Source organism: Cebus imitator, unplaced genomic scaffold, assembly GCF_001604975.1.
Source record: "Cebus imitator isolate Cc_AM_T3 unplaced genomic scaffold, Cebus_imitator-1.0 Scaffold648, whole genome shotgun sequence".
Classification (NCBI taxonomy): domain Eukaryota; kingdom Metazoa; phylum Chordata; class Mammalia; order Primates; family Cebidae; genus Cebus; species Cebus imitator.
This window is the reverse complement of record NW_016107963.1, coordinates 565103-589768: the sequence shown is the minus strand read 5'-3', so window position 1 is coordinate 589768 and position 24666 is coordinate 565103. Positions and strand designations below refer to the sequence as shown.

The 24666-nt window shown below is 38.3% G+C and overlaps 1 protein-coding gene across 10 annotated transcripts in view; it reads left to right on the top strand.

Moving 5' to 3' along the window:
* Positions 1–24666, top strand: part of HDAC8 (histone deacetylase 8) — a 278811-nt gene that overhangs the window by 205087 nt on the left and 49058 nt on the right. The window contains exon 10 of one of the 10 annotated variants that reach the window (XM_037734636.1): positions 12725–15386. The exons of the other annotated variants lie outside the window; for them this stretch is intronic. Within the exon in view, the coding sequence (XP_037590564.1) occupies positions 12725–12769 (45 nt within the window). The 3' untranslated portion in view covers positions 12770–15386. Of the gene's footprint in view, positions 1–12724; positions 15387–24666 lie in introns of those variants that run through there. 10 annotated transcript variants of the gene reach the window in all.

The following is a 24666-nucleotide window of genomic DNA, read 5'->3' as shown; positions in this document are numbered from 1 at the left end:
ACACTATCCCCATCAAGCTACCTATGACCCTCTTCACAGAACTGGAAAAAGCCACCTTAAACTTCATATGGAGCCCAAAGAGAGCCCACATAGCCAAAATAATTCTAAGCAAAAGAACATAGCTGGGGGCATCACGCTACCTGACTTCAAACTATACTACAAGGCTACAGTAATCAAAACAGCATAGTACTGGCACCAAAACAGAGATTTTAAAGAAGACAAAAAACATGGAATTTAAACTTTTTACAATAGCAAGTCATGTTGTCATGGATTAGAGTCAAAGCATTCTAAAGATTCCCTTATTGTTTGAAAAGGGCGTAAATACATTAATTAACTCTAAACTTTATTAAATTAAGTAAGCATGTTAAAATTCCAAGGGTAACTCTAAAATAAGAGAAAAAAGAATGAGTATCTTCCAAACTAATAGAAGAGAGGAAGTGGAATGAGGAAAAATAAACCTTAATTCAAAAGAAGTCAATAAAGCAGCAAAAACATAGCACAGAAAAACATGGCAGAAATGGGACATAAAGCCCAAAATAGGACAATAAAAATAAATCTAAATACATAGATTTTTCTTTAAAATACGCTTTTGGAAATTTTAAAAACATATTTTTAAAGGTTTTGTTGTTTATTTTATTCATTAAATAATTTTATTACTTATTCATTTATATTTTTATTTCCATTTTTATTTTAGATTCAAGGGGTACATGTGCAGGTTTGTTACCTGGATATATTGCATGATGGTGAGGTTTGGGGTACAGTTGATTCCATCACCCAGATATTATGTTGTCCAGGCTGGTCTTGAATTCCTGGACTCAAGTGATCCTCCCACCTTAGCCAGACAGAGTCTGGCTCTGTTGCCCAGGCTGGCATGCAGTACCATGATCTCAGCTCATTGCACCCTCCATCTCCCAGGTTCAAGTGATTCTCCTGCCTCAGCCTCCCGAGTAGCTGGGATTACAGGTGCCTGCCACCACAACTGACTAAATTTTGTATTTTCAGTAGAGACAGGATTTCACTATGTTGTCCAAGCTGGTCTCGAACTCCTGACCTCAGATGATCCGCCCGCCTCAGCCTCCCAAAGTGCTGGGATTACAGGCATGAGCCACTGCACCTGGCTCTCTCAGCCTTTTTAAAAAGAGATGAAATTACATAAAATAATAACAATGTATTTTTATGTTCATAACATATATAGATGTAGATGTATGTATGACACTAATATCAAAAAGAGAGGAAGGCAGTGAAGCTAGGAACTAAGTCAGTATAAATCTGAAGTAGATACTAATAAATTAAGATATATATTGTAACCCCTAGAGAAACCACTAATAACTCAAAAATAAGTAATTTAAAAATTATGACTTAGAATGTTACAGAAAAAAATCCACCTAAAACAAAAGAAAGTCGTCAAAAAACAAGGCATGTGGCATATAGAAAACAAAAACAAAATGGAAGTATGAATCCAAACATATCAATAACAACATTAAATGATAAACAGTCTAATCAAAAGGTAAATATTGTCAGATGAGATTGTTTTTAAAAAAGAAAGATCCAGTAATATGTTGTCTACAGGAAACAAATTTTATGTTCAAGGATACAAATAGGTTAAAAGTAAAAGAATGAAAAATTATATATAATGCAAACAACAACCATAAAAATCTGGAGTGGCTATACACTCCAGATTTATGAAAAAACAGACTTTATAACAAAATTAATTACTGGAAATGAAACAGACATTTCATAATGGTAAAAGGATCAATCTATCAGAAAGATATAACAATTTTAAACATCTATGCACCTTATGACAGAGCCCCAAGATACATGATGCAATAACTGACAAAATGGACACAGAAAAAGGAAGAAATACACAAACAGAATATTACATTCTCCAGAATGCACCATAGATTAGGATTAAAATCATATAAAGTATATTACCTGATCAATTGAATAAAAATAACAGAAGGAAATTTGGGAAATTCACAAATATGTAGAAAATAAAATACACATCTCTAAATAACTAATGGGTCAAAGAAGAAATCTCAAAGGAAATTAGAAAATACTTTGGGATTCATGAAAATGTAGAGACAACATACCAAAGTTTGTGGGATGCAGCTAAAGCAGTGCTCAGAAGGAAATTTGTAACTATAAATGCCTATGCTAAACAGAAGAAAAATCTCAAATNAATACAACTTGATAAAACTGATAGAAGAAATTTTAAAAATCTTGACATTTCTGTATCTATTAAAGAAATGGGATCTGTAATTAAAAATCTTGCTGGAGAGCAGAAATAGGGGAAATAGAAAATAGAAAAAACAGGAAAAATCAATAAAACCAAAAGTTGGTTCTTTGACAAGATCAACAAAATTAACAAAACTGTAGGTAGACTGACTAAGAAAAAAGAGAGAAGGCTCAAATTGCTAAAATCAGAAATGAAAATTACTACTGATTTTACAGAAATACAAAAGATTATAACAGAATGCTATGAACAATTGTATGTGAACAAATTACACTACAGGCATGAAATGGATAAATACCTAGAAAGACAATAAATACCGAAACTTAAGATTCAAGAAGAAAAAGAAATTCTGAATGGGCCTACAATAATTAAACAAATTGGATTAGTTATTTTTAAAAACCTGCAACCAAAGAAAGGCGCAAGACTGGATAGCTTCACTGCTTAATTCTACCAAACATTTAAAGAAAAATCAAATGAAATTCTTCCAATTTTTTCCAAAAAATGAAAGAGGAAGGAACACTTCCTAACAATTCTGAGGATGTTATTATTTACAGATTTCAAAACTTACTACAAAGCTACAGTAATCAAAACAGAATGGAAGATAATATTTGCATATTATATGTAATATGGGACTTGTATCTAGAACATATAAAGAACTGTTACAACTCAAAAGAGAGATGACCCAATTTTAAAATGGGCAAAGAACATAAATGAATATTTTTCCAAGAAAGATATACAAATGGCCAACAAGGTCATGAAAAGATGTTCAACATTATTAGTTATTGGAGAAATGCAATCAAAGCCACAATAAAATACCACTGCAAACCCACCAGGATGGCTACAATCAAAATGACAAATAATAACAAGTGGTGGCACAGTGGCTCACGCCTGTAATACTAGCACTTTGGGAGGTCAAGGCAGCAGATCACTTGAGCTCAGGAGTTCGATACCAGCCTGGGCAACATGGCATAACCCCAACTTTACAAAAAATACGAAAATTAGTTGGGCATGGTGGTGTGCACCTGTGGTCCCAGCTACTTGAGGGGCTGATGCAGAAAAATCACTTGAACCCAGGAGGTTGAGGTTGCAGTGAGCCAAGATCGCACTGCTGCACTCCAGCCTGGGTGACAAAGTGAGACTCTATCTCAAAAAATAAAAATAAAAAAATAACAAGTGGTAACAAAGATGTGGGGAAACAAAACCCTCATACACTGCCCATGGGAATGTAAAAGTACAGCTGCTTTGGAAAACAGTTTGGCAGTTCCTCAAAAGATTAAATGTAGAGTTACCTTATGACCCAGCAATTCCACTCTTAAGTATATACTCAGTGAAAACATGTTCACACAAAAACTTGTACACAAACGTTCATAGTAGCATCATTCATATTAGCTAAAAGATACAAATAACCCAAATGTCCATCAACTGATCAATATATAAATGAAATGTGACATATTCATGCAACAGAATATTATTTGGCAATAAAAGGAGAGAAGAAGCTAAAGTAAAGATCAAATATTGTATGATTCCATTCATGTGAAATTTCTAGAATAGGCAAATCTATAGAGACAGAAAGTAGATTAGTGGCTGCCTAGAGCAACGTTGAGGCCAGTGAGAGGTGGGCAATGGAGAATGACTGCTAATAAGTACCGGTCTTCTTTTAGGAGAAATCCAAAATATTCTAAAATTAGATTGTGCTGAGAGTTGCATAACCCTATGAATATACTAAAAGATGTTGAATTGTATACTATGAATGGGTGAATTGTACGGTATGTAGATTATATCTCAGTAAAGCTGTTTTTCAAAGATAGTAGAGGTTCGAACTAGGATGGTATCAGTGTAGATTGTGAGAAGTGGTTGGAATCTGTATCTTTTAAAGGTAAGGTGAGGAGGATTTTCTCCTATATTGTGTGTGGGATGAGGAAACACAAGGACTCAAAGTTTTTGTTCTGAGCAACTGGAATGGTGGCGTGAGCAACTGAGAGAATACTGTGGGAGGTGCAGTTTCAGATGATAAGTTAAAGAGTTAAGTTTGGACATGTTGAGTTGGAAATGTCAAGTAGGTAGAGGGAAAAAGGATAAATGAATGTGGATGGATGGATAGATTGATCCTGACATTGAGTTAGACTAGCATTACAAAAGTGGGAGTTAATATATAAGTAGGCTAAAACTATGAGTATGGAGATCACCAAGGGAGTATGCATAGAAAGAAAAGAGAAGATATCTAGAGACTGATCCCTAGGACAGTCCAACATTAAAATGTTGGAGAAATGAGGAAGAACTAGTAAAGAAGACTGAGAGAGAATAACCAATGAAGTAAGAGGAAAATTAAGAGTGTGTTGTCCTCTTGTGAAGAAAGTGTTTCAAGGAAGAGGGAGTGGTCAACTGTGTCATATGCTGCTGAAAAATCAACTAAGATGAGAACTGAGAATTGACCATTGGATTTAGCAACAGTGTAGTCATGGGTGGCCTTGACAAGAGAAGTTTTAATGGAGCTAAGTGAAAAGGTCTGATTGATATACATTTAAGAAAGAATGTAAAGAGATAAGTCTCATTTCTATACAATAGCAATAAGAATCAAAAATGTAGTTTAAAAAGATACTATAACAATAAAAATATAAAGTGTCTAGGAATAAATCAAACAAAAATGTGCTAGGAAGAAATTATAAAACTTTATTGAAATGGAGAGGCCAGGCACAGTGGTTTCACCCCTATAGCCCAGCACTTTGGGAGGCCAAGGTTAGAGAATTACTAAAACCCAGGAATCTGATACTAGCCTGGGCAACAAAGCGAAACTCTATCTTTACAAAAATATTTTTAACAAAACAAAACAAATGGACAGTTATGTCTTGTTCGCAGGTAGGGAGACTCAGTATTGTAAAGATATCCTTAGCAATCAATATATAGTCCAAATTGATCAATATAGTCATTGTAATTCCAATTAAAATCCCACAGAGTTTTTTATGAAATTTGACAAGCTGGTTCTAAAATTGACATGGCAGTGCAACAAAAGCCAAGGCATTCTTGAGGAACAACAATAACTTATTCTTATCAGATATTAAGATTTATCATACAGCTGTAATATTTTAACAGTATAATATTGGTGCACAGGTTGACAAATAGGCTAATGAAACAGAATAGAAAACCTGAAAATAGACCTATACCTATTTGGAAGTTTGATATCTGACAGATAGCATTGCAGATCAGTCAGGGAAAGAGTGAATTCTTTAATAAATCATGTTGGGGAAAAATGGTTATCCATAAAGAAAAGATAAAATTAGATTCCCACCTCACGCCAAACACAAAACTCAATTCTAGGTATATTAAATACTTTCAGAAGAAAACATAGTTCAGTGGCTCTCAACTTGCAGTACCACCATCTAGAGAACATTTGAAAATATATATAGTATGTTAGATTGTTATGATGACAGGAATAGTGCTAGAGGCATTTAGTACTCAGGGTCTAGGGATGCTAGGTATCCTAAGATGTAAGAGCCAGCCCCATATATACTGTTACAGGATAATTTCTCTAATCTTGGGATAGGGGATAATTTCTGCAAAGAAACACATAAAGCATCAACTATAAAAGAAAAGAGTAACAAATTCAATTACCTTAAAATGAAGTGACTGTTGAACGAAAGAGAAGAGAAGAGAAGAGAAGAGAAGAGAAGAGAAGAGAAGAGAAGAGAAGAGACCCTAAAGTGAAAAAGCCACAGACTGGAAGAACATCTTTAGTACACATTTAACGGACATTAGGAATCTACAAACTTCTATATACCAATACATAAAAAGACAACCCTGCTGGACATGGTGGCTCACACCTATAATCCCAGCACTTAGAGTTCTCAGTCGAGGCAGGAAGATTGCTTGAGCTTGAGGCTAAGAGCTTGAGACCAGCCTGGTCAACATAGTGAAACCTCATCTCTATGAAAAAAAGAAAAAAGAAAAAAAAATTATCAGGGCATGGTGGCTTATGCCTGTAGTCCCAGCTGCTCAGGAGGCTGAGGTGGAAGGATCGCTTAAGCCCAGGAGTTTGCAACTGACGTGAGCTATGATTGCATTACTGCACTCTACCCGAGGCAACAGATTGGAGGCCCCATCTCAAAAATATATATAATCCAGAAAAAAAACAAGTAAAAGATATGAACAAGCCTTTCACAGAAGAAGAAACCTGAATGAATGACCAAGAAACATGAAAAGATGTTCAACCTCCTTGGTAATCAGAGAAGTGCAAATTAAAACCACAATAAATAACCAAAGAAACCAACAACCTGAGATTCCATTGTAATCTACCAGATAGGAAAAATAATGTGATTTAAACAACACTAAATGTTAGTGATGATGTGGAGCAGTTAGTGAAGACTTCTGATGGGAGTATATATTAAGCAACCAACTTGGGAAACAATTTGGCATTATCTAATAAATTTAAACATATGTATACTTTACAACTCATTAATTCCAATTCTAGAAATAGACCTTTGAGAAACTTGCACAGGTGTACTATAAAGAAGTTTATAGCAACATTGTTCAGAATAGCAAAAAACTAGAAATAACAGATATTTGTGGTACGGTGTCACAATGAAATACTATGGAACAATTATAATGAATGAACTGATGCCAATAACAATGTGAAAGATTCTCAGACACATAATTTTGTGTAAAAACAAACTGCAAAAATGTTTAGTGTAATATCGATATTTATAGTTCAAAACCAAGCAAAACTAAAAAGTATATTGTTTAGGATACTTGTATATGTGGGAAGACTATAAAGAAATACAAGGGAGTGATTTTTAGCTCTCAATAGTGGGTTCTTCTGGGAAAAAGGCAGGGTACCCCTAGGGTGGGTAAAGTGTGCAGGGAGCATCAATGGCACTGGTCATGTTCTACCGCTGACGGTCAATGGTAAGTTCACAGGTGCTTATTCTATTATTAGACTTTATAACTTACATATGCATTAAGTATTTTACATGTAGAAATTATATGCAAATATGATTTACATATATTAAGCATTTTGTGTGTATCGATAATATCATTTTTAAATGAAAAATGGAGAGGAATACTCTGACACTTTCACAGTTGGAGCTGCAGAAGAGATAAAGACTCTTATAATGGAAAATATTTAAAATCTGCACTCAGCAATTTTCAAGTATACAGTGTGATACCGTTTGAATATTTGTCCCCACTCAAATCTCAGGTTGAATTTTAATCCCCAGTAGGCAGTTGGGGCCTAGTGGGAGGTGATTGGATCATAAGGGAATATCCCTCATGTCTGGATGCCACCCTTGTGATAGTGAGTCATGAGATCTGGTCGTTTGAAAGTATGTGGCACCTCCCCCCATCACTCTTGCTCCCCCTCATTTGCCCTCTGCCATGATTGTAAGTTCCCTGAGGCCTCATCAGAAGCCAAGCAGGTACCTGGCACCATACTTCCAGTGCAGCCTGCAGAACTGTGAGCTAATTAAACCTCTTTTCTTTATAAATTACCCTGTCTCAGATATTTCTTTGTAGCAATTCAAGAACAGTTTCATACATAGTACATTATTGTTGTTGTTTTTATTGTTGTTGTTATTTGAGATAAGGTCTTGCTATATTGTCAAGGCTGGTCTCAAACTTCTGGGCTCAAGTGATCCTCCTACCTCAACCTCCCAAGTAGCTGGGATTAAAGGCGTACACCACCACGCCCAGCCAGTACATTATTATTAACCGTAGTCATTATGCTGTACAGTACATTTCCAAAACTTACTCCTCTCATTTAACTGAACTTTGTTCCCTTTAACCAACATCTCCTCACTCTCCTCCCCACAGCCCTGAAGGATATGTTAATTAGATTGATTTAATCCTTTCACAGTGTATGCATATATTAAAACATCACATCATATAACATAAATATATACACTTTTTGTCAACTTAATTGATTTTTTTAGAAAGAAAAATTAAAACAAAAACTCTTTTAAGAGGATACAACCCTTCACAGCAGCAGTGTTGCCTTTAGAGACACAGCTCTCCCTGGTTTCCCCATTACGCCCCATTGAGCCAAAGACAGGCTGCAGACGGCAGCATGGCTCTTCCCCAGCTAGGTCAGGAGTACAGGAAAAAGCACGCCCTCTGTTATGATCAAGGGTGTGCTCAGTCACTGAGTCTGCCAACATTGTCATGGGATAGCAATTGAAATAGCCAGGAGATGGAGAAATGCCTGATGTAGGCGACGGTGGTGGGGGATGGAGACAGCAAACCACCATGGCATGTATGTACCTATGCAACAATCCTGCAGGATGCAGGACGTGCACATGTACCCCAGAGCCCAAATACAAAAAAAAGAAAAGAAATAGCCAGGAGAAAAACCAACAGACCTTGCCACAGTGGGTACATTTTGGGGTATCTAAAAGTGGGGAGTGGGAGGGTGGACACAAACCACTGGGCTAGTAGAGAGATACCTAGTTTCTTTCTAATGGCATCTTCTACTAGCTCATGTGACCTTTGGCAATTGACTTCCCTTCTCCACACTCAAATTTCTCCTCCGTCTTCTTCAAGATTTAACTAGAATGCACATTAAAATCACTTCCAACCTGAACACCTTAGGATTTTGATTTTAAGTCCGCTTAAGGGGAAAACAGTTTGCATATTTACACTCCTAGTCTTCAGGTTACCTTTGAAAGTATTGCTGAATTGGCTTTCTGGAATTACAGAAAAACAAACCCACGTTCATCTACAAATGGCCATTCTTGAATAAGAAACTCCCATTTACAAAATTAGCCTTGAGAATGTAGATAGAAGCTTAAGCAGAACTGTCCTTCAAGTCTGTGCAGCCTGTCCTTCCTCCTCCAGACTGCCTTTGATTACAGTGATTCCCGTCTCTCTGTATGTAGCCCTTATGAGTTCTTCCTTGTGTACTCATTTTGATGGGGAAGAAAAAAACTTTCTTTGTCAAGTTTTCATCACATAACCTCCCTTACCTCTACATTTTCCCTGTGCTTTAAAACAACCACAATAGCTACAAGAAGAGACTTCAGTATGCAAAATGAGCTTTGTCCCTGGGGGATGGACTAAGGGTTAAATTAAAGGGACAGCTGTCTATACAGCTGGCTAGAATGAGAAGAGTACTAGCCAGCATTTGTGCCAGCTGCCTCTCACTTTTATTCCTTCCCAATTTTTGTCTCCTTTCCACCCCTCTGGCCAGGGGTGCTGAGCAGCAAACTGCTCAGAGTTCCTGGGCATTTTCAAGTAGTAAGCTGGGGCTGAGGTAACTTAACTTCCTCATATCCTAACTTCCCCCAGACAAAAGATGTTTAAGCCTCAAATTTGGAACTGGAAAGGAAATCTAAAATGTACAAACCACTTTTTCACTTGCAAATAATCACCCTTCTTTGAAATCTTCTGGCCTTGTTTAAAATCAATCTTTTGCTCTTAGCACTTTTTTTCCTTGAACTATAGTTGTTTTGTTTTGTTTTCTTTAGTAACACTTTTGAGGAACTCCTTTTTTAAAGGCAAGAGGGGCTGTGTGTTACTCTGGGTGAGTCACTGTTCTTTAGTCAAAGCTGGTGAGAATCTCAAAGATTGACAAAGATTGCCAAGGGTGGCTGTAGTCCAACACCCAAATGCTCACATAATTTGCCCCTGTTTCCATTTTACGGTGAAAATAATCAAGGACAAGAGGAGGAGAGGATTTATGAGAATAAATAAGATACTGTCTTACAGCCAAAGCAACATTCAGATTCTCAGCTGGCAGAGGAATTCTTGAGCCTGATCTGTGGTGAAAGCATGAGCAAACTGCTAAATGGAATGCAAAGAGAACCCTGGGCTTAATCTTCGTTCCAGGCAGTCTACAGAGGAGTCTCAGAGCAGTACTATTCCTGGAAGGCAAAGTGCTTACCCACGCACTGCCCCGCCCCCAGCGTGAGAAATTCAGGGCTCCATAACTGTGCCAGCACCCTGGCTCTTGTTTCCACAGTCCAGTTGCTTTGGTGAAATAGGAGTGTACGCTGCCTGTCCATGAAAGGGCAATTCTGAAAGCGATTTATAAACTGTAAAGTACTAGGAGACATCAGGTGGCCCTGTCACTCACCCATTTCTATTGTACTCTGCACTCCTTCAGTTGTCTTTTCTCATTATTGGACAAAAACCACAGAATTTTGTGGTGAGAGGTCAGGCCCTGCATATAATCAATCATGCACAAGTCCCAAGGGATAGAAGCATAAATCGGCCTTAATTCTGGATTTCCCCGTCTACACATGGAGAGAATTTGCCAGTCAGCGACCTCACAGAGACATCATAGAATGGTCAAGAAATGACCCTAAGAAAGCTCTTGGTGGGGGGATCGCTTTAAAGCCTTTGGAAGGAAAAACTCTCAATTCCAAAATGCGATTATTATTTCTGCATTGAAGTAAAAGCCCTTGTGTTTATATAGCCTTTGATTCTGATGTCAAATATCTGATGACTCCCTACAACTCTGCTCTGAACTAAGGAAAAGGCAGTCATGCTGGAGTCTCTGTATCCAGTGGCGGGGCTCTGCACAGAGTGACTGGACTAGGAAGATCAAAGAGCCAAGCCCCATCCACTTTGCAGGATGGGTCAACCTTGGGCCATATTAAAGGACTTCTGCCTCTGGTTAGTACCTCACCTAGGCTCTATATTTAGTAAACAGAGGAACTCAAAATTTGTGATGAAATTAAATTAAAAAAACAAGAACTTCATCATTACATTCATCCATCTGCCCATTGTTTATTTTGAGTGTGTACTTAACAGCACTTTCCAGAACAAAGTAATCCCTAACTAGAGACAAAGACGCCTCTAATACCAGGGCATTGGGGGGGAGTGTTACATTCCTTCCCTCCCCATCCTCCTTTTCCCAGAGCCCATCCAGCTGACAGGTGCCAGAAGGGAAGAAATGTTAGCAAATGTTAGTTTCCAGCCCCAAAGAAGCTGTCACAAAAGGGAGACAGAACAAGGCAGCTCATAAAATCCTTCAACTGAGGGATGTAGCGAGACCTATCTAATTACATAAGATTAGAAACGGTTTAACTAGTTGAGAATGTGCTACATGTGGAATGAAAGAAAATGACACCTCTGGCACCCTGTAATGATACTGTATTGGGAGGAAAGCACAAAGAGTTTGTTCACGCTATCAGTAACACCAGTTTTTCCACATCCAACATTTTAGACACATCTGGTTTTAATATGGTGGTCTAAGTGAAGTAAGTTAACTTTTCACCCACTGTTCTGGCCCTCCTTTGCTTTCTTCACTGTACAGTTCCGTTTGTGTTGGCATTGTCCCTCTCTCACCCATGTCTCTCAAGCTAACAGAGGTAGAAGAGGATTACACTGAGGAACTTTTCTTACTTCTGCGCTCCCCAGTATTTTACTGTTCAAATAGCACTAACAATGATTTGGAAGCAAGACTGGTCTTTGTTTCAGCTAAATTCAACAGATTTTAGCTTTGACCTTCTGCCTAATTTATTAAACTACCAACCCTGAGTAAGAACTCCCTAAGTAATCGATGAGTCACAGAACATTCCTGGATTTTCAAAATTTGGGAAAGATCATCTCCATTGCTCTTAACTAGAATGCTCAGAAAATCTGGTATTTGCCTAACTGGTTTCTAGCTAACATAGTATTAATTGCCAATTTTGTGCCTGTGTTAGCCAAAATAATAAATTTTTAAAAGTCTTTAGTGAAGCCAGGCACAGTGGCTCAAGCCTGTAATCCCAGCACTTTGGGAAGCTGAGGGTGGGGGGGGGGCGGATCACCTGAGGTCGGGAGTTCAAGACCAGCCTGACCAACATGGAGAAACCTTGGCTCTAAAAAAACAAAAAAAGTCTATAGTGATTATATGCTGAAGAACTACAAGATAGTTCTATTTTCCATAAAAATAGAACTTTTTTTTTTTTTTTTCGAGATGGAGTCTTGCTCTGTCACCCAGGCCAGAGTACAGTGGCGCGATCTCGGCTCACTACAACCTCCACCTCCCAGGTTCAAGCGATTCTCCGGTCTCAGCCTCCCAAATAGCTAGGATTACAGGCACACGCTGCCATGCCTGGCTAATTTTTTGTATTTTAGTAGAGATGGGGTTTCACCAGGCTGGTCTTGAACTCCTGAGCTCAGGCAATCCATGCACCTCAGCCTCTCAAAGTGCTAGGATTACAAGCATGAGTCACTGTGCCAGGCCAAAAGTAAAACTTTCAAACTACAAAATGAGTACCCTTCTACACATCTCTTTTCAGAACAGAAAAAGGGTTTTATTCTCCCACATCCAGAGAAAAGACAGAATTTTTAAAATGGCTATTATTAAATGCCAAAGTTTGGAATTTTTTACTGCTTTGATATAATGTTTACTCATTTTTTAACCTTCTTTCGATTTGCACCTCACAGCACTTTTACAAACAGCAAATGTATAATTCTAAGCTAATATATATTGTCGACTTTGAATACAGGGTACCATTTAAATTGTGTTCAACACTGACTCTTTTTAGGCTTTTTTTTTTTTTTCTTTCCTTTTAGGTTCTTTTCCTGTGTTCTGAGTTCTCTCTGGAGTACAGATCATAGTTGGAAGGAGAGAAGGAGAGAAGCATGAATGATCTCCAGATCCTCTGAAAGATGTGAAGTCTTTCAGGTGGTTTCTGGTGTATTCTTCCTCCATCTGAAAGCAGTCCAATAGGGCACTTCTGTAGCTAATGCCTTAACTCCAAGAAGTGACTAATAATGAGACATTTGTGCCACCTGGTAAGCTGGCAGGTGTGAATGGTTAGGGCAAGTGTAATATTCAGTGCCTGAAACATCATAAGGATGTCTGTCTGTGTAGAGTTGGTGCCTGCTGTTGTGGCACCATGAAGGGTCTAGCAAGAATTGCTATCTATAGATTGACCTAAGAGATGCACCATTTTTACTACATTCAAAGTAAGCAGACCTTTATTAAGCACTTACTATGCAAAGCCTTGTTAGGTTTCTATAAAGTTCTCTGTAATGTATTAATAGATTTCTTTTTCAAAGTGGTCAGGGAATTTCAGCAGTCATTTACTGACTACTGCTATATACAGGTGTTGTGCTGGGGATACCAATATGAATCAGAGGTGTGCCCTGATTTATGGAGCTCAGAGTAAAGTGTGAGAAATAAAAAAATTACAGTACAGTGTGAGAGTAGAGGTTCCTTGCAAAGAGCTTTGCGAAGGTATAGAGGAGAATGATTAATTTGCTCAGGAGGTGTCAAAAGGGTTCACAAAGGAGATGATATTTGAGCTGTTATTTAAAGAGAGGGTAGGATTTCACCAGGCAGACAAGAAAGGGGGAAGAGAATTCCAAGCAGAGGGAACAGTGTGTGCAAAAGCTCCTTAAAGCATTTAGAGAGTTCTTTTTACATCACTCGAGAGGGCAAATATAAGTTGTACTAATGTTGAGTTTGGATTTTTTCCTCATGATTACATTGCCATTTTTAAACACAAGACATGGTATTTTAAAGCAATGACAACAAAAGGCCTGATACATTTGAAAGCTCTTCTTATTAAGCTGTGATGCTTTATCTAGTGCCTTGCACATATAGCAGGCCCTCAATAAATGCTTGCTGAATGATGAGTCCCCTATCTCTTTCCATTTATAAATTACTGCTCTGTCAAGGATCAGCTTACAAAGCAAAACTTCTGCCTGTGAGTTAGGAATGGGTATTCACAGTTCTGCTCTCTGTCACTCCAGCTTCCTCTACTCTTGTGAAGAGTGATTTCTGCCAGTGGGCCTTAACTGTGTTTCTGAGAAGTGGGGAAAACTACTCTTGCTTTGAGTCCTCAGTAACACAGATTCCTACATGGAGGGCCTCTATATCATTGAAATCCAAATAAGTGCCATTTAAACAGGATAGTCCTCATGTTGATGACATAGGAGTTGATTTCCAAGGAACTTTAGTGATACTGGCTAATACAAGTACATCTTACATTTTAAATTTTATAGTATAGTCTAAATATGATTGATCAAACACTTTCCATGGCAATAATAAAGATATGAGATGTCTGTGCTGAACAGCCTTGACAGCGAAATGTGGTACTGCCTGTTCTGTTTTTTAAGGAAGAGAAGATAAACTTTTATTATTTTTATAAATTATGCAATAACCTTTAGGGTAGCAATGAATTTTTGCCTTGAAAATCACCAGGGAATAGATGACAGAGAATGTAGTTAGACATAAACCATTTGCAAATTATATGCAAGTACACTTGTAACCCTTTTACTGGGTATCTGGATCCAGTCTTTGGGAAAATTCCCATCAGGGAATCTTGTTTCATTGTGACTCTAAAACATATCAAAAATATACTTCTTCAGTTCCAAACCTTGGCACCTAAGTGACTAGCTTTTTCAGGCCTAATCTCTATAGCTACACTTTTCTAGTGGCCACAATACCAGGCCACAGAATGTAATGTCTTTCATCCTCTGAGCTACACTGGGAATTTATCATTCCACAAATAGTCATTGAGTGCTTCCTTGAGCCAAGCACAATGCTAGGTACACTGTGCCTGAAGTAAATAAAACAGCTACACGCTATAGGGTGACTATAATTAACTATAATTTATTATATGTTTTCAAATAGCTAGAAAAGTGATTTTGAATGTTCCCAACACCAAGAAATATAATAAATATTTGATGTGATGGATATGCTAATTATCCTGATTTGATCATTATATATTACATACATGTATCAAAATATCACATTGTTAATGGGTACAAAAATATAGTTAGAGGCACTGAATAAGATCAGACTATCAAATTAGCATAACAGAGTGACTATAGTCAGCAATGATTTGTTGTACATTTTAGAACAACTAAGGGAGTACAGCTGGAATGTTCATAACACAAAGACATGATGAATGCTTAAGGTGATGGATACCCCATTTACCCTAATGTGATTATTGCATATGTATGCCTGTATCAAAATATGTCATGTACTCCATAAATATGTATACATGCTATATACCCAAAAAATTAAAAGTTAAAAAATGAGAAAAGAGAAATATCACACTGTACCCATAAATATGTATAGTTATTATCAATTAAAAATAATAATAAAAAGTAAGACAGCTACATCCCTGCCCTCCATGGTACCCTCAGCCTGGTAAAATAGCTCATAATCTCCTTTTGGGTCCTGGTCCCTTTTGAAAATCTGATTCCGACTGGTTTGGTTTTGTTTTGTTTTTGAGGCAGAGTTTCCCTCTTGTTGCCCAGGCTGGAGTGCAATGGCACAATCCCTGGTCACCACAACCTCCACCTCCTGTGTTCAAGCAATTCTCCTGCCTCAGCCTCCCGAGTAGCTGGGACTACAGGCATGCGTCACCACACCCAGCTAATTTTGTATTTTTGGTAGAGATGGGATTTCTCCATGTTGGTCAGGCTGGTCTCTAATTCCCGACCTCAGGTGATCTGCCCACCTCAGCCTCCCAAAGTGCTGGGATTACAGGCATGAACCACCGTGCCCAGCCCTCACTGCTTTTACGTTACTTAAATATTAGGGTGGCAGCTTCCTGTCTCCCAAAAGAAAGCAAGAACTTTTGTTCCTAGAACATGAGATCTTGTTAAATCCAGTATAGGAAGTCATTCTTTCTAGAGGTTAAGCTTTGTTCTCTTTTGGAGCCTGTGGCAGGGTAAAAAGAGCATGAGCTTTTGAGCCAAACAATTTGGGATTCTGATCCCTTAACTAGAAGTGTGACCTTGAGTAATTTCCCCAGTCTCTCAGAAGCTCAGTTTCCTCATCCCTAAAATGGTGATACTCATTGTCTACTTTGCAGGGTGGCTGTGAAGATTGAATGCTCCTGTGTGTATAAAGCATGTCTCGTGAGGTCAGTGCTCTTATCAGGGTGAGAAATCTAGATTTTGAACCCAGATCTTTCTGACTCAAAAACCTAAGCTCTCTGCTTCTTCACAAGGCCTTTGAAAATACCGGATCATATTTAAGCCTCCCCAAAACTCCATAAGGGAGGGAAAAAACATCACAGCTGAAGAAAAAAATGGATAGAGAGGGAGAAATAGGCTAATTTGTTTAGAGACATTTATGACATCTGTGACAAAGCTAACACCAACTCCAGAGCCTCAGTATCCTTTTCTAGTTATGAATGTTCAACATGTCTTCATATGCAGTTGTATCCATTCCTTTCATAAGCATTTATTGCCTACGACTGTGTGCCTGACTTGGTTTAGGTGCTTCTCATGATTTAAAAGGCATGATCCATGACTTCTAAGAACTTATAGACTAGTGAAAAGACAAAGCTGCACCTGACAGCCAATTAGAGAAAGAATTACACAAGACAGTGCACAAACAAGTATTAATAATGTAGCTAAAACTAATTGTATTAGTCAGCTCAGGCAGCCATATCAAAATACCGTAAACCTGATGGCTTAAACAGCAGAAATGTATTTTGTCACAATTCTGGAGGCTGGAAGTCCAAGATCAAGGGAGCAGCATGGTCAGTTTCTTTTGAGGGCACTCCTCATGGCTTGCAAACAGCCACCTTCCTGCCACATTCTTACATGGCCTTTCCTTGGCGTGTGTGCAGAGAGAAAACTCGAGAGATCTCTCTGGTGTCACTTCTTATAAGGGCACTAACTTTATCAGATCAGCTAGCCCCTTCACCATGACCTTATTTAACCTTAATTACTTCCTTGGTCCAGTTATGAGGGCTTTGTGGTCCTCTAGATTCTAAATGCATTTTGGAGATAGACCAACAAGGATTGTTGATGAAATAGATATAGGAATGATGGAGAGCAAAGGCTCACCAAAGACCCCAAGGCTCACTCTTGTGCAACTGGGTGAATAATTGATTAATAAGGGGAACACTGAGGGAGGAGTTGAGGGTGGGAGTTGGGGGATCAGTGCAACTCAATTGGTATCTCTCCAGTTTTCCATCCATAATCCTTCCTTTCATATCAGTTATTTTTAACAATGCAACTGTAATCATGTTATCTACATGCTTCAAATACATACACACACACACACAGACACACAAAGAACTTATAAGTCTGAAATTCTTAGCAGAGAACACAAGATCCTTCTAGATTGGGCTCTAATCTATTTTTCCCACTATGCTAACCCTACTCCTGCCCTAGACCCTGATTCCAGTTACACCTTTGACCAAGATACTCCTTCTACCAGGAATGTCCTTCCTCCTACTTGCCTGCTGGATGAAGTCCTACTCTTCCAATTCCCATGTCATCTGTCTGTGAAGTCTTCCCTGGCCACCCCTCCCCTCCGTAGTTTGTCACTCCTTTCTCTGTGATCCTATAATATCTGACACATAGTTACTTGAGACCTTATTATATTGTATTGTAATTAATTTACTCATCTGTCTCCTCAACTAAACTAAATTCAAGGGCAAACACTGTCTGATCCTCTCCTTCATCCCCAATTCCTACCACAGTCCCTGGAAACAAGCAGGTACTCAGAAAGAAGAATTACAACAAGCACTCATAGGGTGATTACTATGTGCCTGGCACTGTTTTAAGTGCTTTAGCTGCATTAATTTATCTGTATCCTCACAATAACTCTGTTACTATCCCCATTTCATAAATGGCTTGCCCAAGTTAGCAGAATTAATAAGTGGCAGAACCAGGATTCAGACCCAGGCAGGGTGGCTCTGGAGTCTGAGCTCTTCACCACTACCCTATACAACCTCTCTTGCCCACTGTTTCCCTGTCTGTTATTTACTTGGAGCCTGGGAGCTGCTTTGATGATGACAGCAGGGAGTGAGGGAATTACTCTACTAAAACCAGAGGCTACAGCAGGAAGAGAGCTAGAGAAACCTGCCCTGCTGACCTTCATCTTTCCCTTTCCTCCTGCTACTAAACTCCTTAAGCACCAGATAGCATATCTTTCTGCAGGGAGAGGAGCAGCCACCGGAGGAAGCCTAAGGATTTCCCTCTTTCCTCCAAGTCTCACTTTTCTACTCTACATCACTGCCAGCTTCTCCCTGCCCCAACCTTTTGTAGCCAAGGAACTAGGCTTAGCTAACCTGTGGGAACTCCAGTTCACACACAGGCTTAAATTGAGTGTGTGCCCTGTAATATCCCCAGTGGGGCCTAGCTCATTGTGATCTGCCTATTATTTTGCTTTGTTTTCTTTTGTTTTTGAGGAAGAGTAGAGTTTTCAGTTTTGATTCCCTCAAGAAAGAGGTCCTGCTGTTCTACTCTGAACTAGAGCTAGTTCAGCTCCAGAGTGGAGCCCTCAGGCTAATATCGCAAATAGAAAGAGAAGGTGGCAATCAGGGCAACAACTGCACAATTACATTCATTTCTCCACTTTGAATTCCCTCAGCATTTAGGGATTTGGCTTTGTGCTGTTTTGTTTAGATTTTGAGAATGTTCCAAAGAATAGAGGTGACACAGGGTGAAAGCAGGGTTCCTGAAGCCAGATACACTCCAGCTTTACCACTTACTAGCTGTGTGATGCAGGGAAATTATTTAACCTGTGTCTTATCTGTTAAGTTCCTCATCTGTACTAATATAGTACCTGCCTCATAGGATGCTTGTTAGGATTTAATGAATTGATCCACATGAAATGCTTAGAACTGTACCTGGTTCATAAATGCTCAGTAAACATTAGCTGATACTATTTTTTAAATATAGTGTAGTAACAGAGGCTACAACTAACACTTATTCCCACCATTCAGAATTAAAATATGTTAAGATTTTATCTTTAAATCCTTAAAAAAATAATAATCGTAGATAAGTTGAATATCCTGTGACCTTCATCCCCAGTCCTATTTCTTTCCCAATGCCCCCAAGGCATCCATTGTCATGAATTTGATGTGCATCTTTTCAGTTCATTCTCACAGTGATCAGAAACAAGATTTGGAATTTGGGGGGAATGGGTTTTTTTTTCTTTAATACTGTACATATTATTTTACAACCTGCTTTTTTTCATTCAATATTTTTTCTCCTTTTATTGTTTTACTCGGTGAAGAGACATTCAATGTCGTTTCTAAGATCTACCCACATAGATCCATTTCAGGCCATTTAACTTCTTTATAGTATCTCATTGTATAGATATTCTGTGTTTTATTTAACCATCCACATCTTTATGGACATTTGGATTGGTCCTAATTTTTTGCCATCATAGTCCATTGCAATGAACATTCTTAAACTTGCTCCTTGGGCACATGTGTAAGTTTCTGTAGAACACAGACCTGCAAATGGAATTGCTAGATCTTAAGGTCTGTGCCTTTTCAATTTTACTGGACACTGTAGACCTGGCCGAGGTGGTGGAGTACAGTGAGTAAGAGGTGGGACTTGGGGTCTGATATATCTAACTTCAAATCCCAGGTGTGTTACTCCCCAAACTGTGTGACTCTGAACAATTCTTTGTGCCTCAGATCCCATCTGTAAAACGAGGAGAACAGTATATACTTCATAGGGTTGTTGTGTGAATTAAATGGGATAATGCATTTAAGGTACATTAGTGACCAAAACATGGTAAGCTATTATTCTTTCTTACTATGCTTTATCACATATTTCCCCCTCAAATTTGAGAGTAGACCTTTTCTAAAGTACAGATATATGAATATAAAAAAATAGTAGAAAGACATTCATCAACATGTTAACCAGTGTTGGAAATATGAGTGATATTTTTTCTTCATGCTTTTTTATTTTCCGAGTTTTTCGTTTGCCTGTTTTTTGGTTTTGGTTTTGAGATGAGGTCTTACTCTGCAGCCAGGCTGGGGTGCAGTGACGTGATCATAGCTCACTGTAGCCTCAACCTCCTGGGCTCAAGTTATCCTCTTGCCTCAGCCTCACAAGCAGCTGAAACTACAGGCATATACCACCATGCCTGGTTAATTTTTTAAATTTTTTGTAGAGATAAGATCTTCCTATGGTGCCCAGGTGATCTAAAACTGATGGCCTCAAGTGATCCTCCTGCCTCAGCTTCCCAAAGTGCTGGGATTACAGGCATGAGCCACTGCACCAGGCTTTTCCAGGTTTCCTACAAATGGAATGTATTACCTTTGTAAATAAAAAACAAAATCACAATAAATGCAACTTTTAATGGAAAAGAATATAAAGTAACTGAGATTTTGGGGGGAAAAAAAAGAATTTTCTTTCTGGTGAGCAGGACCTCTGCAAGACTAGTAAAAGAGGTCATAAGAAATAGCTTTGTGAAAGTTGAAAAACAATGTAAATATTTACCAGTAGAAGATTGGCTACATATAATACATGAGAAAGAATCTCCAAGATAAGGTATCTAAATGAAAAGGGGATTACAGGACACTGTGTACAATGTCTTTTCTTATTGTGTTAAAAAGATAATTTTTATGCTTACATATACAGTCTTTCTCATGAAAGAGTTACTAGTAAGGGAACTGGTTATCTAGGACACAGCAAGGACTTAATCTTTTACAAAATATCTTTTTCTGCCTTTGGAATTTTTAACTAAATACATGTATTACTTACTCAAACTTTTTCAATACAATGATTTTAAAGTAGTTTATGCTAGAATGTAACAGACTTTTTGCAATTATTATCAGTATCTCAACTACTTTTAATAGCTAGCTTCCAAAGTTAGGGGAGGCAGGCTAAGTCAGGGCCCTTATTGGCCTTGGTGTCTGGTTCTAGAGTCTATCCTCTTACTAGCTATGCTGTATCCCCCACCCCAATGCAAGAATGATTCAAAAGTTAATCAGGCACAGAAGGGTGGAAAGTGATTCCAGGAGAGCATAACAACCTGAGCAGAGTGGGTGTATGTGGGTTTCTGTCTGTGTGCAACTACAGTCATACAAAAATCGTAAGGTGGAGATGCAGCTAGAGAGGTGTTTTGAGGCCAAGCTGTGGAGCCAACTGTTTATGACTCATGCTAAATAGCTTAGACCCTCCTACCAAAGTTGTGGTATCCCTAAAACATTTACAGTAAGGGAGTGTCAATATCCAGTTTCTATTTTTGAGTTTACTTAGGCTGCTGTATAAAGGGTGAACTTGAGAGGGACATGATCGGAGATAGGGGGATTAACTCAGAAGCTGTTAAAAGATAATGCAGGCCTGAATTTAAAATGTGAGCTAGGATTTGAACTCAGGCCTGCCTGACTCCAAAAATCAAATGTTATTATATTTCTCCATCTAACACTGCCTAAAGAAATGAACAACTGAGTTTCTTTGTGCCAGTTTTCCCCACACTAACACCAGAAGTATACCAGCAGATATATGTCTTTATCTATACTGAGACAAAGAGGAAAAGGCTACCTCTTAATAAAGCCTGTGGATTCACAAAAGCAATTCTTTGTGAAGAAGGAAACCTCAAAGTACATGGTTTGGCTATTTTTGTCAAGAATTCTTGCTTACAACATTTTGGGGAAACTTCCTTGGGGAAACAGGAAGTTTGTATCCAGCCTTGATCTTTAAATATTTTGCTTTACTATTAGTATAAATTATTCAGTATAGTTTACACCTCAGGTATTGAAACTTTTAAAGAGGTATATCATCCATGAATCTATGAATTCCCAATTTCAAAAAAACTGGAATACAAATAATACTGTACAGTTAATGCAATTATACATTTTAATCTTCAGTGATACAGACGGCAGTTCATGAATCTGGGGGTCTCAGGGTCAATGTTAGAAACATCATTATCATAAGCTCCTAATAGAAAGGGTAGAGTTTCTTAATGCTCTATCCCCAGTGCCTAGCACATAGCAGACTGTCAATGAATGGATAAATGAATGAATGAGGACTGTAGCAGTAGACTGGATAGACCCTTCTGATCCTACAGCTTTCCTAGTACCAGCTTGTATGCCTTTCTTTTACATCTTTCCCCTATAAGTAGAATATAAAATAGCAAGGCTGCGAAGATTGATGTGTGGAAGTTTTTTAGGGGGAAAGGGAAAAATCATCTAATAAGTCAATTGTTTTTAAATAGCTTTCTCAAGATATAACTCTCATATCACAAAAGTCACCCATTTCAAGTGTGCAATTTGGTGGGTTTTAGTATATTCACAAAGTTATGCAACCATTACCACTACCTAATTTTATTACGTTATTATCCCCGCTAAAAGAAATCCCATGCCCACTAGTAATCAATCTTCTCTCCCCCAACCCCCTAGCAACAACCAATCTACTTTCTGTCTCTATAGAGTTGTTATTCTGAACATTACATATGAATGTGATCCTACAATATGTGGTCTTTTATCACTGGCTTCTTTCATTTAACTGAATGTTTTAAAGGGTCATCCTTGTTGCAGCATGTATCAGTACTTCCTTTATTTATTTTTATTACTGTATATGAACTTTCCGAGCCAGTAATTTGTGGTTTGGGTTATCACAGTGTTTCCTACATTTTGGACAACTGAAGGAACTCATCTGAAACTGAAAAGAAGCCAGCATGAATACAACCTAGAGTGAATGAGATTACAGCCACCCTCATCTTTGGCAGTGGCATATTTGTGCTGAGCCAAAGATCTGTCTTAATAGGATGGCAGGCCCAAGTTATGTGTTGTGACCTCCTGCTGGCACTGGTCTAGTCTAGGAAGGGCTCGTGGGTGCTAGTATAACGGGATGAGACAAGTGCCTCACAGCTTGTGTTTCTGGCTTGGTCAGAGCTTGGGTGCAATTCCTTGTCTTCAGACATCTGAGAAAAGTATGTCGGGATCTCCTGGTTCCATTTGTTCTCTTTGCCAGTGGGCAGAGTACACTGCACTGTGCAGACAGGTTAGACAGTTTATTGTAGGCTGATGAAAGCAGATTAAAAAACCATCAGCTTGGTGGGAAACTAGCTCAGAATCCAATCCAAATGTCAGATGAAATATTTACACAGCCAGGAGATAAACCAAGGGAAACAGTGTGCCCTTTGTGTGTGCTTCTGAGTGTGCAGGCACACACAGAGCTGCTGACCATTTGTCAGCTTCCAAGATTTATTCTGCTGCTTCTGGCAAGGGACAGCCTAATGATTTAATAGCTTGTCAACACCTACACAGAGAAACAAGGACTGGCACTTCCTCATTTCTTATTTTCTTTGCTTTAAATAGGAATTTCTATTCCAAGTCACTGGAACCTGGAAATCAGACTGTCAGATTTCTCTTGACTTGAGTGCACAGTTCCTGAATCTGGGCATGATGAATGTTACAACTTTCCTGTTATACAAACACAGGGTTGCTACCCTTTCAGAATGACCCATTGAGTTCATATCCTAAAGCTTGAGTGTTTGCTTCAGACCGTTGCCGTGAGCCAATTTCAAATGGAGTGAAACTGTTTTGTTTCTGTCCCATGAACCTCTTGAGTTGAATGCCTGCTTGAGCAATCCAATGCCTGGTTGCCACATTTACATTTGAGATGGAGAAGTTGTTTAGAGGATTTTAGTGGAGAAGATTCTATTTCACATGCAGAGTATTATATTATTCTCCAGGCATCCTTGGGCAGTTGTGAGTTCCCTGAAAGAAGAGACCATGTCCTCTTCAGCTCAGCAAACCCCACAGTGCCTAGCCTAGCACAACACCTGGCACATTGTCATCTTGGTTAATTCGTTTTCAGGCTGTTCCACCACAATCTATGATAGAATGACAACCAGAGGGTTTTATTTTATATTAGAATAATACCTTGGGTACACTAGGTCCTTATCCCAAAGACAGGTAGTATAGCAAAATGGTATAGAGCTCTAGTTCTCAAACTTCAATATGCATATGAATTATCTAGGGCTTGTTAAATGCAAATTCTGATTCAGTTCATCCAGGCTGAAGCTTGAGATTGTGCCATTCTTGCAAGTTCCGGTATGATATAATGTTGCCAAACCAGGTACCACATTTTGAGCACCAAGAATCTAGAGCTATGCTATCTAATATGATAACCAGTAGCTACTAGTTATTAGTAAGCATTTTAAACGTGGCTAGTCCAAATTGAGATGTGCTGTCAATGTTCAGTACACACCAGATTTTAAAGACTTAGTAAGAAGAAAATGTGAAATATCTTATTAGTAATTGTATATTAGTTATATGTCAAATTTATAATATTTTGAATAGGTTAGGTTAAATAAAACATATTCTTAAAATAATTTCACTTGTTTTTTTAAATTTTTAATGTGGCTACTCAAAAAATTTTAATTATATATGTGGCTCACATTATATTTCTACTAAACAGCACTAGTCTAGAGTAGGAGTAGCAAACTTTTAGAATAAAGGACTGGGCCATAAATATTTTAGGCTTTTCAGACCATATGGTTTCTGTCCCAACTACTCAATTCTACTGTTGTACACAAAAGCAGCCATAGACAATATGTAAATGAATGAATGTGGTTCTGTTCCAATAAAACTTTATTTACAAAAATGGGTAGAAATGATAGCCTTGAAAACCAACAGCCTACAATCATGGTGAAAACCAGCAGCCTCGCAGCCACCAGAAGGAACAGAATATGGAGCAGAACGTTGGAGCTCCTTCCAAGCCTCGTTTCTGAAGAATTATTATTTGGCCTGTCTAGTGGTTCCTTGGAAGACTCCACTTGCAAG